This window comes from Rana temporaria, chromosome 1 (genome assembly GCF_905171775.1).
Source record: "Rana temporaria chromosome 1, aRanTem1.1, whole genome shotgun sequence".
NCBI lineage: Eukaryota > Metazoa > Chordata > Amphibia > Anura > Ranidae > Rana > Rana temporaria.
Genome location: NC_053489.1, coordinates 467862361 through 467878062, shown reverse-complemented (window position 1 = coordinate 467878062; position 15702 = coordinate 467862361). Strand labels below are relative to the sequence as shown.

Below are 15702 nucleotides of genomic sequence, written 5' to 3'. Positions count from 1 at the left end.
TATTGTTGAGAAAATCTTAATAAAATAAACTACTGTTAAAAAAATATATACTTTAGACAAACTTCCAGTAACTACTGGTCATCAACACATAAAGAAACAACACTAATCTATAATTCATTTCACCTTACCTTTCCATGACTCCATTGTACAAGAACTGGCCTTTGAAGAATAGAAAGATTATCTTCTCCTAGAAGTTTTGCAGCATTTGTTCCAGTAAAAATGTTCTGATCTTGTGGGCGTTCGTTGATATTTTCAACTTTAATATTTTTCATCTGCAAACAAATAATATCTATTGGTAGAGTACAACTGGCTGGATCCTCCTTTTTAAAGAGAAGCACTTGCTTTCAATATTCATATTAATAATAGCACATAGCACCGGGAAACATAATAAACCCTTTGACCATTATGTTAATTGTCTTCTTCCATATAAAATACATACGAAAGAAGCAAAAGATATATGATTCATAAGATACACCATACATAAGATACATAGATAAGATAATGTAAAAGTTATACAAAAAAAATATTACTTTCAATCTAAATACTGATCTGTAAAATAATTTAAATGGCTAAAAAATAGAAAACATTTTTTTTTTTCATACAATGCACCATTGCACAACGCGTTCAAGAATGATAAACGTACCCCAATTCTGATGAGCTGGTCATCTTTGTTGGATGGGTTTCTCCAAATTAAGCTAACTTCTACTTCTGAGGAAATCTTGTATCCCACACTTTCCTGCAGTGACCCTCGGGGCCTATCAATTAATACTTCTGTGGCATAATTATATCTATACACCTTGTCATTGTTAAGCCTTGGTCCCGCTGTATGTACTGTGCAAAAAGGAGAAACAAACAAAGTACATGCAAATATTAGATATCTGTCAAATAAGCTGTAAAAGTAAACAGTTCTGTGTACAGGATTTAGGATTTCACATGAAGTGAATAAAAGGGAATGGGTGGTCAGGTCATTCATTTACAATGCTTGTACCATTGAGGTAATTTTCCTTGATTTCCTGTCCTAGAGACACAACAGAAAATTAGAGGATATTACTCAAAGCAAGAGTAACGGGCATCTTGGACATGTGTTCCCATTGGAGGACTTCCCCTTACCTTTTAGTCTAGGAACAAAATTTTGTATTTTCCATTACAATAACCATGCATTAAAATGCTGTCACATCTGATTTTCAATTTTAAGCAATGATTCTGCAACAATAATTGCAACAGACAGAGGCTGTTTTGAATTCTTTATTGGCCAACACTAGTTCATATTGGCATTGGGTATTCAGTCTACCAATGACAGCGGATAAATTAGGAGCTTCAGATGATTTCCAGTGGCTATTTAGCATAAGTGTAGCCTGAAACAGCACATAAACCACAACTATTCTATGGTGTATAGGGTAAGTTTCTAAACCCAAGCTCAAAATCACCATGGGGAACGGGGAATAGCCGCTCACCATGGCAAGAGTAAGTGGTAATATATTCCATGTAAATGACAAAATTAATACCGAAACTGATTTCCAAAGACTATGGCCCGGATTCACAGACACTGGCGCACATTTATGCCGCTGTAGCGTATCTCCTTTATGCTACGCCGACGCAGCGCAGAGAGGCAAGCATGGAATTCACAAAGCACTTCCTCCCAAAACTGCGCTGGGTTTCCTAGGCGTAAGCCGGCGTAAGTGGAAGTGGGCGTGAGCCATGCTAATGAGGCGTGACCCCATGCAAATGATGGGCCAAGCGCCAGACAGATACGTATCACCAACTACGCATGCGTCGGGACATGGGGGCATCGTTCTGCGCATGCTCAGAATCATGTCGGAACAACTGCCTAAGATACGCCAGATCACTGCCTACGGCGTGAACGTAACCTATGCGCAGCCATATTCACGTCCAACGTAAACTACGTGAAATAGGCCGACTTGGGTTCCCTGGTGAAGCCCTTTGCATGGATGCTGCTGAGTTACACCTCCTTTATGGGGCATTACTTTACGCCGTACGTACAACTTATGCGCACCAGTCGTAGCCTGCGTCGGGCACAAGTACGATCGTGAATCGGCGTATTTCCCTCATTTACATGTTTGAATAGAAAATCAATGGGAGCGCCACATGCGTCCAGCGTAAATATGCGCTCACTCTACACCGGCGTAGGCAAGTTACATCGGTGGAATGAAGCCTGTTTTTAGGCGTATCTTAGTTTTGTGGGCCCGGCGCACAGATACGACGGTGCATATTTGCACTTAAGCGGCGTATCTCGAGATACGTCGGCGCAAGTGCTTTGTGAATCCGGGCCAATGTATATTTTTACAACTTAAAATTTTTACAATATGGAATAAGTTGCCAATCTGATTATTACACCTCGTAATGTTCATTTTCTAACACGTTTAATATCAACACATGTTACATGACTTTTGATAGAACAAATAAACACACCTGCCCAAAGCAATTACAAAAATGTAGGATAATGCAGACACACAAGTGTTAATCCAGCCTCAATGTTTGCAATGTCTTTTTGTAACATTTTGTGTTTGTGCATTTTTCACAAAGATTAAGAATGATCAAATAATAATTAGAGTAGAAAAACTGTTCTAACATGCTACAGTAAAAGTACAGCTTAAAAGTGGACAACTTTTGACAGAATATTTACTGTAGTAGACTAGTCACATAAGTGTGAGCAATCTATAATTAAATCATGTCACTCTATACTGAAGAACTTTGCAATGCATACACAAGCAAGTGTCAGGGGCTGACTCAGTGACATGCTTGGCATGCATATCTGTCACCTACCCAACTTGTTCCTATGTTGTATAGTCAATATTTTATATTGGGCATGTTGAGACGGGAACTTTTCTAAGTAATACATTATTTTTGTTTACCTTAGAGTTTTCCTATACAGTAAAACCTTGGTTTGCGAGCATAATTAGTTCCAGAAACATGCTTGTAATTCAAAGCACTTGTATATCAAAGTTTTTTTTTTACAGGGTATTAAAAGAGAAGATAGGCACTTCTAAGTAAAGCAATAAGTTGCTAAATGTTGTACCTTCATTAAATGTAACCATATTGCTACACTTAGGCTCCTCTCTTCTTTTTTATACTCAGTTGAGTTTATACTCATGAGTGCCCTCATAGCAAGCAGCATGCTATGGGGGCACTCTGTGGTGGGGAGGAACCAGGAGCATCGACAGGGGGACCCCAGAAGAGAAGAATCGGGGCTACTCTTGGTACTGGGTAGGAGCCAGGAGCGTCAGCAGGGGAACCCAGAAGAGAAGGATCGGGGCAGCTCTGTGCAAAACCATTGCATAGAGCAGGTATGTTTGATATGTTTATTATTTTAGTTAAAATACAATGTGTGCCTTTAGAATCAATTGACTGAACCCAATTTTGCAACTTTGATGTGTTAGTAAAACTGTACATATCATTGCAACTACTTAGGTGGATTATACTTTGTTTATTTCAGGACAAATTTGGCTTTCATTTGGTGGTAAATGGTAATGGACATCTCATGATTTTTATTAATTTTATCAAATGAAATCTTGACCAAATTAGTTTAATTTTTTTTTCTTTTAAATATACTGTAGCTGTACATTTCTTGCTATTACCATAACCTACCACCAAAGATCAACCCAAAATAAATTCTGCTCCTAACGATTGCAGCAATACCACCTATGTGTATGTTATTTGTTGTTTGTACCCGTAATAAGGTCTATAAACAATAGTACACATTTTTATCCCACCTAAAACATACTGACACTGATGCTAACTGACACTAATTTATAGATGTATTTATTTTAAATCCTACCTAAAATAAACTGACCCTGACCTTTGATCCTAACTCTAACCCTGACCTAGATTAAACCTCGATATAGCTATTATTTCTTTATTTTGTCATTTCTTATTTTATTTATTTTTTTGTTTACACACACACACTTGTTTGTTTAAAATATGTCCCCTGGCAAGTAGAGGCAGATACCATGTATCTCTCCCTGCATTCAGAGGGGAAAAAAACACATGGGCAGGCTGCACAGTGCTTGATCACTGTGACGGGCAATCAGAGGCTGCCACAGTGATCAGGTGATAGGGAACCGGGACTCTTGATGAGAGACTGGTCTTTGTGCTGGGAGCGTGCTGTGCAGTGCGCTCCCAGCACAAACACATATACGCATATATGTGGCCTTAGACCCCTTTCACACTTGTACGACCTGAAAGGTGTGCGACAATTCCATGTGACTTCGACGTGACTTTGCCACGACTTGAATCAATGCCTGTGGAATCTTGAGTAGCATCAAAGTCGGATCAAAATAGTGCAGGGACTACATTGAAGTCGCTGCCACTTGAAGTCACACAGATATGAATGGTACTCATTGGAAATCATGTGGTCCCAAGTCGCAGGACAAGTTGTGCAAGTGTGAAAGGGTCCTTACAGAAGAAGACTCGCTTCAGTGAAGCCGTATATATGTGTACAGTCACTCGCAAGAATTTTTTTTTAAACATAACTGTCTACCGAAAAGACAGAATGTACACAGTTGTAAGCATTTTTACAGTATATTTTCCCAAGTGTATTTCCTAATGCACTTGCATTAATTAAACATAACCTATAAATTATAAACAGTAATTAAAAGTCACAAAGAATGTTTAGAGCATGAATAAACTAGATTCAAACTTAAAGTGGTCTTAATTTAAGTGTGGGTTGGGGTCGCTGAATCCAAAGTATGGACCAGTGTTGTTTCTCAGCCTAAAAATAGGCCACATGGTCCATACTTTGGATAGACAGGCCTCAAGGGTGCCTTAGGTGAATGTAGGAAGATGAAGGAGAAAGCAAAGTGTCCACACAAAAAGTTTAGGAGCCCAAGAGAATTAATTTTATTATAGGCACCCAAAGCTAACATTTTAACACATTTCAGGGGCTATAAAGTACCCTCTTTATCAAGTTTTCAAATATTAGAGTAAAAGTGATGGAATTATAAATATGGATTAATGGAGGATGCTTCAATTGGTTGTGTGTACTTCCATTTTTAAAGCAATGCTAATTTCTTTAGTCACAAGTGGCTGTAAAACTGTCTTCCAAAGATTAGAGATAGTAAACCAAATTTTACATATATTTCCCCAGATTTTTGTGTGCTGTTAAGACTATATGACAAAAGTTTGTTTATGCTGTCCTGATTTGCCTGAGGCACTTATTTTTATAAAGTTGTAGAATACACATCCCTTCTATAAATTTCCAATTTAAGTCCTGATCTTTCAGTGACGTCCATTTTGGAATGCTTCACTGGGACATCTGGAAGGCAAAGATAAATGTGACCTTCATAACTGTCGTCAGATTAGTGTTATGTTAAATGTTCCCGCACAGCATGGGTAATCTAAGCCAAGATAAAGGAAGTATATGCCTTATCATTCTTCGAAGTCAGTGTACAAAACAACTGTAAGGCCCCGTACACACGACCGAGTTTCTTGGCAGAATTCAGCCAGAAACTCGATGGGAGACGTATTCTGCTGAGAAAACCGGTCGTGTGTACACTTTTCGCCGAGGAAACCGACGAGGATCTCGTCGGGCCAAAAAGAGAACATGTTTTCTATTTCCTCGTTAGTCAATGGGAAAAGTTGGCTCGCCGAGATCCTCGGCGGCTTCACAAGGAACTCGACGAGCAAAACGATGTGTTTTGCCCGTCGAGTTTCTCAGACGTGTGTACGGGGCCTAAGGGTGCCCTAGACATTAGAGAAAAGTCAGATGAAACAAATGATATTGAATCACTTAATCAACTATTTGGCAAATGTTTTTAATGAACGATGATCAGTTCAGGCACCGATGACTAACAGATGTCAGCCTTGTTGAATTTTTTCAGCTCTTAATTTGTCTTATGTTCACATAAATACCAACAGGTGTTAAATGTTTTTTCTCAGTATGTGCTCCTGCAGGATTGTGCAGCCCTGTCTGAAAGAACTTTCTTCATTTTGTTACTCTGGAGGGATAAAAACAATCTCTTGTCTGCCAGTACTTTCTGCATGAACATTTAAAGTGTATGAATAGTCAAAATATATATATATTTCTTTTTAGTTTTTTGATAGATTTAGCAAGGTTTAGAACCCCTGTCTGGATTTGATGCTACCCAGGCCTCCGTTAAGCCGCGTACACACGATCAGTCCATCCGATGAGTACGGACTGATGGACCGTTTTGATCGGTTAACCGATGAAGCTGACTGATGGTCTGTCGTGCCTACACACCATTGGTTAAAAAAAACGATCGTGTCAGAACGCGGTGATGTAAAACACAACGACGAAGTTCAATTCTTCCAAGCATGCTTCGACTTGATTCTAAGCATGCGTGGATTTTTAACCCATTGTTGTGCCTACTAACGATCATTTTTTTCCCATTGGTTAGGAATCCATCGGTTAAATTTAAAGCAAGTTGGCTTTTTTTTAACCGATGGGTAAATAACCAATGGGGCCCACACACGATCGGTTTTGACCGATGAAATCGGTCCATCAGACCGTTGTCCTCTGTTTAACCTATCGTGTGTACGAGGCCTTAGAGAAATGTTAATTTTCTGTTCTGGTGACAACCTTTTATCCCATGGGGAGTGAGGGAAATGCTGCAACAGTAAAACAGACAAAAATAAAAAGTTATACATAGTATCCAATGAAAATGCCAAACAAATGTCTAAGAGTCCAAAGGTAATTTAATGATTAAATTGATTCATAGCAGAATGGGCTTTACTCAACTATGAACCAATTTTATCATTAAATTACCCTGGGCTCTTGGATGTTTGTTTAGCACTCCCATTAAATAATATGTATGTGGACTGGATTCTCAACCCTAGGTCCTTTGCCTTTTCCTGAAAGTGGCCCTGTTTTGTGGAGTGCTGGAGAAGCTGAGTCAGTATGCCAAGTAACAATTTCAGTGACTTAGAAAATCGGAATCTATCTCCTGTATGTTCTTGTGTTTGAACAATAAAAGGGTAACAGGGTTTCAAGCATTCCCCCATGTAACTAAAAAAAAAAAAAATCATTTTTACTTTTGTCTCTGTTTCTGTTATAGCGTTTCCTTCATTTCATGTATGAGGAAAAGGTTGTCCCTGGGAAAGTGAGTAAGGGAAAGCTCTCCAACAGAGCCCTGGACACCAGTAAATCCTTTCTGTACAGTCAATGATTGTAAAGACTCCCTTGACCATTTCTCACCCTCCTCCCATTTAAAAGAAACCATAAAAATATCACCTGTCATTGTATTTTCTATACATCTATCTACCATATTTTTTTTTTTTTTGGTGACCTATGTGTGTTCTGTTTGAGGAGCCAACTATTAGGAGGGTAGACCTATTTCCACTAGCCATCATCAACTCCTGGCCTGACCATGTTTACACCTTGTACCTTACATTTAGACCCCTTTCGCACTGGGGCGCTTTACAGGCGCTATAACGCTAAAAATAGCGCCTGCAAAGCGCCCTGAAACAACCGCTGCTGTCTCTTCAATGTGAAAGCCCAGAGGGCTGTCACACTGCAGCGGTAAAAAAAGTCTTGCTAGCAGCATCTTTGAAGCAGTGAAGAAATGGGCACCGCGGCTATCAATGGGCAACACGGCTATACCGCTGGCAAATTGCCTCTGCAGAGGCGCTTTGCGGTGGTTTTATTTCTCGGCCGCTAGTGGGGGGCAAAATTGCCCTGTTAGCGGCCGAATAGTGCCGCGAAATTGGTGGTAAAGCGCCACTAAAAACAGCGGAGCTTTACCGCCGATGCACCCACCGCCCCAGTGTGAAAGGGGCCTTAGGGTTCTGTACACCAACATCCATGTAACATATTACGAGTCATAATAATAATAATTATGGACTTGGCTTGTTATTACCTATTTTTGACCACTGGATGAACGTTTTGAACATTTATTTTACATTTATTTAATTACTTTAGTTTTATCCAATATACATGTATTATATTTTTTGATATATGTGTGATATACTTTTTACAGGGTGTTTCATTTATACACTGATTTAGAATTGTTCATTTACTGAACATAGCGCTACTATTTTGTTCATTCAGAATCATTACACATATTACGAGTCATGTCTGCAGATTAACTGTGTACTAGCCCACTTGACAAGTTTCCACTCAGGTATTTAGGCATCCTCTTGAAAAAAACACAACGTCCGGCCTAAAGTAACTTTCTCCTTCTTTTACTCAGCATTAAAATAACATAAATGATTACATTTATTAATTTATTTACATCTTTTGGAGGATTTGTTAAGTTAAAGCTTATGGTGCCCATATCTGATCCTTATTATGTTCATTTTCATCTAAGGTACATAGTGGACCAAATTGTCCATTCCCTCCACACTTTGGGTAAATGTATTTCCCTAGGAAATGTAGAACATATAAGAGACATACAACCATGTTATAGGGGTGGTTTTTCTTCCTCTCCATTCCCCCCTCCCACCCCCACTTTTTTTGTGCTGTTAAATAAAATTGTTGGCTCTTTTGCAATATATTATTTTGTAAGTTCCAGAATCTGTTGAAGTATGCAGGCATAGTTTGTTTGATGATAACACGTCTACTTTATTGATGGGGGCACAATTAATGCCCTTTTTTGGCTAATATAGATTTACCAAACGTTAATCAAATCCAAACTGTCATAAGGTATCTGAGAATACTGTCTGGCTTTGTGGAGGGGAGACTCATCATGGGCGATGATTTCAACTTCCCTATGGATCCGCTGTTAGATACATCTACATCTAAATCTTCTGTGTCGTTCTCTAAACTAAAAACACATCTTATATGATCACTATTTGATTGATGTCTGGATGATATTGCGTCCTAAATCTATTAACTACATGTATTTTTCCTTAGCCCACCATTCCTGTAGCCATATTGAATCCTTTTTTGTTGATCATACTTGCCTAGACTGGTCGCCTGCTAGCGACGTCGACAATATGGTTTGGTCGGACCATTCAACTATTTTTTTGACATTGAAGATTCCCCAGGTCCCATTTAAAAAATGGACTTTGTGGTAAAATGATGCATTGTTGGCTGACCACGCTTCGGAACCTACCCGACTACCCATTCAATGGGAGGCTCTGAAGGTGGCCAGGGTTTATTTTATCTGCCCGCATTCTCCACCATGTGTAAGGGGTTAGCTCGGTAGCGGGGGTGTGTGACCTCCTGAGTGGGTTCACTACACACTGAATTATACAGAGAGGCAGCCACGGGTGGTTGAAAAAACAAGGGTTATGGTTTATTCTTCCATATTGCTGGAAACAAGTGCAAGCATCCAAACAGCATAAACAAAACAAAACATAAAATAAACCCTGGCCACTTGGGCAGACGTCTACCTTCACAACACAGGAACCTACCTATGGAGTCTGGCACAGCCTACTGCTGGGCAGACACTGCTGGTCTTTCAGCAGAAAACAATAGTCTTTTTGATTTTCTTATCACACAGCAAAAATATCAACAACCACTTCACCTTCAGAAGTCTTCCTCAGCTCACTGCTCTCCTTAACTCAACAAGCCTCAGGATGCAGCATTCAGTAGTAATCCTCTGGACAACTTATAGAGGCCTTAATTTTCTCATTATGAACAGCTGAAGCTATCCAATGTCCTTAAACCTTTCTGGCTACCTCTGCAGCCGACACCTGATAGTAATTGGTGAATTTTCTAAACAAGGCAGAAATGTATCTCCCAGAGGTTATCTGGGCATGTTCAAGAACCCAGGGAGTGGTTGAGAGAAGTTATATGGGCCCGCACCTGCACCTTAGCATGGTAAATTATATGGTCACTCTGCTGCAGTATCTCTAATAATATGTATTACAATTCTATTAAATTATAACCACTCTGTCCATATGAAAATGAATAACATACTCTAAATCCCCATGTTTTTCTTTTATATTTGTTTATTGGTTTTCTTAAAAAAAAAAAAAAAAATGATTGTACAGGCATACATAAACGGGTACATCTCAGGCATCAATTGTAGTATGGAAACAGTAGCCCAACAGGGCTAATTAGTATTACTTAAAGGAGTTGTAAAGGAATTTTTTTTTTTTGCTGAAATGACTGTTTACAGGGTATAGAGACATAATAGTTAACTGATTCCTTTTAAAAAGAGATACAAATCAATCATATAATGTACCTGTAGTTTCAGTTTCATTTATGCATCTAGTTTCATGCTTCTGTGAAGTACAGAGACACAGAGCCAATAGAGGGCAGTGATGGTTTGTAAAACAAAAGTGATTGGTTCTGAGGGGTTTAAGACACACAGTAATCACACCTCCTTGATTAGTGACCACAGAGAGAAAGCTCCCATGACTTTTTTCATCAGGAAACAGACTGTTCAGAACAGAGAAGGATTACAGCAACATCATAGCAAAAACGAACAATGAGGACATGAAAACAGGACTGCAGTAAGGTAAAGGAAGCTATTTAGCTAACAAAAAAATTTCCTTTAGTGACCCTTGAAGTATTAAGAACCCCTATTTCTCAACGGAGGAAAACTTGAACAAAGGGTGTAGAAGGGTAAAAAAATTGGACCTCACAGAGCCCAACTACATTGAGACTTAAGGCCCATGCACACGGTCAGACTTTTTGCCAACAAACTTCAAAATTAGCATGTTTTCCAAAAAATCCGACCGTGTGTATGTTCCATCGGACAAACTTTTTCGGTTTCCATCAGACAAAAGTTCGGCAACAAAAGTCCTACGGTGCAAAGTCCTGCCGTGTGTACAGAAATCCATTGGACTTTTGTCCAAAGTGCAAATACGCATGCCCAGAACCAATGTTAAAATCAACCAACAATAGCAGAAGTTGACCAAAGGGTGGCAGTAAAGAGCAGAAAAACTATGTGATGTTGGGAAAGTTTTAGGAAAGTTTGCAGAAAAGTCCGAGCGTGTGTATGCTATGGGTGTGTCCGGCCAACTCCCTTCGGACAAAAATCCACGGAAAAGTTTGTTTGAAGTCCGACCGTGTGTATGAGACTTTAGAGCAATAAGCAGTATAGAGACAATCGTTCTGCAATAACACCCATACTCCCACACACAACCATTCGAACCCCACCTCCCTCGCACCTTCCGGCCAGGTTAGAAAAAGCACAAAGCCAACAACCGGGCACTCAACATCCTACAGACACAGCCCTCCAAACTGAGGGCAGAATCCCACTATTGTTGGGAGAGCGGAGTGTTATTCCAGAAGGAATCAGCAATATCAAGCCAGGGTTTCCAGATCTTAGTAAACTTTTTAGGACAGGCCCTGCCATTATAAATAAGTTTGAAAATGGGTATAACCTTATTTACCATATGATACAACATTTGAATATCCGGAGCAGAGGCAGTCTTCCAGTGCAACAGAATTAATTTTCTAGCATAAAGCAATAATATGCAAATAGAGTTCGAGAATGAGTCCTGTGCTAAATTCCCATGTTAACTCAGACATGGCACATTTATACCCAGGCATGGCATGGCATAAAAAGCACTTAAAGGCTAAGTTAATGTTTTTGATGACATTTACTATGCAATTCATTTTTTGAAAACACTGTGCAGCTTTTGAAATTGGTGCTTACTTGAAATGTCATACCTGTAGGCCAACCTGTCGGCTTCTCCACATCCTGAAAAAAAAACTTGCATTGTAAGAGAACAGCCCCAACCTGCCTAGGTTCTGGGACACTGAAACAATAGGAGAAAGAGAACACCATGCTTGAGCTGGTTTTGAAAGAGCGCTTGTTCCTGTGATGCTTAACATGCACCCAACATACAGTGCATCCCAGGTCCTAGGCAAGATGCTTAGGTTGGCCTACAGGCATTCTCCCAAATGAATCAAACTTCAGTGCTCACTCTGATGTTTAATATAGTTTCTAGTGATGCTGCTCTATTTAAGCAGGGAAACTCCAAATAATACAACGAAAAAGGGTGCAAATGCTTAGTGCATTACCTTTTACACCATTTTACATTTATTAAAAACACCAAAAACATACTCACAAACATGAGAGGATCTTTGCACCCTCCCTATTTTCGTTGTTGTGGCCTACAGGTATGGCATTTAAACTAAGTACCATTTTTGAAAGCTGCACACTTTTTTTTAAACCTACTGGGGCCTCCTGAGTGCATGGTACATATTATTACAAATGTGAACCTTGCATACCTTTTATTATTTACATACACAAGGGATTTTCTGGCAGTAATTTTGAATAAAAATGTAACCTCTATAAATTATTTACTGAGCACACAGATAATTTGTCTGACAGGACAGCGGAAATCACTGTCTGTAATCAGCTTCACAGAATATTTTAAGCAAAAAGGCTGGAGTCGCACATAAGCTTTCCAGGACAAAATTTATTGCAGTGTAAAGTAAGGTAAGGTGATGTAAGGTAAGGTAAGGTGAAGTCAACCTGGAACTTGGGGCCAGAAGCACAAAAGGGATACGCCGGCGTATCTACTGATACGCCGTCGTATCCCTGTTTCTATCTATGCGACTGATTCACAGAATCAGTTACGCATAGATATTCCTAAGATCCGGCAGGTGTAATAGTTTTACACTGCCGGATCTTAGGATGCAATACCGCGGCCTCCGCTGTGGGCATTTCTCGTCGAAATTCCGCTTCGGGTATGCAAATTAGCACTTACGGAGATCCACGAAGCGGTTTCCCTTCGTGAAGTCTCCGTAAATTGTTAGTTTGCAAACGCAAAGATAGGGTACCTTTTACAAAGTGTAAAGTTAGTACACCTTGTAAAAGTATACCCTTCTTTCCCGCAACGCTGTCCAATTTTTTTTTTTAATTTTTTTTTCCCGCCGCATCTCTTTTTTTTCCCGACGCAACTTTTTTTACCCGGCGCGATTCACAAAACTCGGCGCAACGTAACTTTGCGCAAAGCACGTCGGGAAAATCGTGTCGGGAGCATGCGCAGTACGTCCGGCGCGGGAGCGCGGCTAATTTAAATGGGACTCGCCCCATTAGATTGGGCCCGCCTTGCGCCGGACGGATTTAAGTTACACCGCTGAAAATTTCTAGGTAAGTGCTTTGTGGATCGGGCACTTAGGTAGAGATTTTGCGGCGGTGTAACTTAAATAGGAAAAGTTAAGTTACGGCCGCTCGTTGTGGATCTGGCCCTTGATTACTCATAGGTAGATTCAGGTAGATTGGATTAAATTTAGGGCGGCATAGCCTAGTGTTTTTAGGCTACGCCGCCGTAAATTAGCTAGGCTAGTAGTGATTTTCAATCAACTTACCTGCTAATCTACGGCGGCGTAGCCTAAAACGAGCGGGCGTTGGGGAGCCTAATTCAAATGACTTGGAGGGGGGCGTGTTGTATGGAAATTAGGCTTGACCTCACGTTTTTTGACGTTTTTTGCTACTGCGCATGCGCCGGCGACTACATTTCCCAGTGCGCATTGCGGCCAAGTACGCCGTACGGGCCTATTGATTTCGACGTGGACGTAAACGACGTAACTCCCGATTCGCGGACGACTTACGCAAACAACGTAAAAAATTTGAACCTCACAGCGGGAACGGCTGCCATACTTTAACATTGTTATTCCACCTCATAGGTGGAATAACTTTAGGCCGCCTAAGGCCTTACGGAAACGACGTAATTCGACTGGGGCGGGCTCGCGTACGTTCGGGAATCGGCGTAAATCTCATTTACATAATCTACGCCGGCCGTAATGGAAGCGCCATCTAGCGGCCAGCAGAAAAATTGCAAGCTAAGATTTAACGGCGCAAGCCGTCCTATCTTAGCATTGTTTAAGCGTATCTCTGTTTGAGCATACGCTTAAACAAACGCCGGCGTAGATTCAGAGTTAGGTCGGCTTATCTACTGATAAGCCGGCCTAACTCTTTGTGAATCTACCTATCAGTGTTCAATCAGACAGGTGGCTAAAGGAGGCTACTATACAGCGTTCAGATGTGGCTAATCTCTGCACTTGGACGCAGCAGCTCTCTGCACTATGGCTGTATACAAACTGGACAGTTAGCTACATCCAGTTTGGGTAGGGCCAGAACCGCTGCCCCTGGATGCAACCTGTGTCCAAGGCCAGTCAAAAACTCTAATTGAATGTAACTGGTAATATGAACGATTACACGCGCACAGCAGCAGAGACCCAGCTAAATAAGCCCCAAGACAAACTTCAGTAAGGTGATTCTGTGTTTACTTAAAACATCCAATCTCCTGCAGAGTTTATTGAAATTATGTTCATGGGATAAGAAAAAAAAAATAGATCTTCTTCACTTGGATGTTTGATGTCAACGTCACTGTACACTTTAGTAAACTTTAGACCCAGATTGACTTTACCTCTCTTCGCCTCATATCGCATTTTGAGAAATCAAACCCCAGTTTACTTCACCTGACCTATTGATAGTAAATCAGGCTCAGGGTCTTTCTAAATATATAACAAGTGAAAGGATCAGCACATTTTTTGACATCTAGAGATGATTATTCATGCTGTAAAATAAATATAAATAGATACAAAAAAAATGGGTATAAAAAAAAACTGAAGACGTGCATGTACACTTTACGATTTTGTAAGCAGAAGGAACCTTGCAATTTAAAGTGTATGTAAAGACAGTAGGTATGGGCTAGACATTCTGTGAAGTTTTTTTGTTGTGTCTCTGCTCAGAAGATTCTATTTGTACTAATAAACTTTGTCATTGGCGAAGAAAGGGAAGGGAAATCTAAAATTACTCTTGTACATGTTCAAAGCAAGAGGTGAGGGTAGGTCATCTACCAGGTACAAATGATCTGGTGACAACTATGTGGAGAATTCCCTTTGGTGAGATTTCTTCTTACTGCTTGTTGTCTCCAGCTCAGGACTGGAATGAAAATTTCCCCATCAGGACACAGATCGAAAAAATAAACCGTTACGGGGTTTGAACCCTTCCCTATTCTATTTACAATGAAAAAAAAAGTTTACCCTATTCTACCAAAAAAAAAACAAAAAAACAAAAACAAAACAAAAGGGGGGGTTCCAATAAGAATGTATAAAACAGAATGAGGAACCTAATGCCTGGTACACACAATGGCCCGGATTCACAAAGCACTTACGCTGACGTATCTCGAGATACGCCGCGTAAGTATAACTATGCGCTGTCGTATCTATGCGCCGCGCCCACAATCTGAGATACGCCCAAAAATAGGCTTCCTACGACCGACGTAACTTGCCTACGCCATCGTATCGTGGGCGCATATTTCCGCTGGGCGCATTTGCCGCTCCCATAGATTTTCTATGCACATATGCAAATGAGGGAGATACGCCGATTCACAAACGTACTTGCGCCGGGCGGATAATATACGCGGTTTGCGAAAGTCGTACGTCCGGCGTAAAGTTATTCCCCATATAGGAGGCGCAAACCATGCAAAGGTATGGACCAGGGAACACAGCCGTCGCATTTTACGTCGTTTACGTAGTACGTGAATATGACTAGGCGTAGGTTACGTTCACGTCGTAGGCTGTGATTCGACGTATCTTAGGCAGTTGTTTCGACGTGATTCTGAGCATGCGCACTGGGATGCGGCTACGGGACGGCGCATGCGCTGTTCATTTTAAGTGCTTCTATGACGCTTGGCCCATCATTTGCATGGGGTCACGCCTCATTAGCATGGCTCACACCCACTTCCACCTACGCCGGCTTACGCCAAGGAAACCCAGCGTATCTTTAAGAGCGAATGGGAGCAAGTGCTTTGTGAATCCAGTGCTTGCCTCTCAGCGCTGCGTCGGTGTAGCGTATATTAGATACGCGTTAA

The 15702-nt window shown here is 40.7% G+C and overlaps 1 protein-coding gene across 1 annotated transcript in view; it reads right to left on the bottom strand.

The window, feature by feature from the left end:
• Positions 1–15702, bottom strand: part of LOC120932843 (microsomal triglyceride transfer protein) — a 115736-nt gene that overhangs the window by 77373 nt on the left and 22661 nt on the right. The window contains 2 exon segments of the mRNA XM_040345627.1: positions 129–272; positions 644–831. Coding sequence (XP_040201561.1) covers positions 129–272; positions 644–831 — 332 coding nt within the window.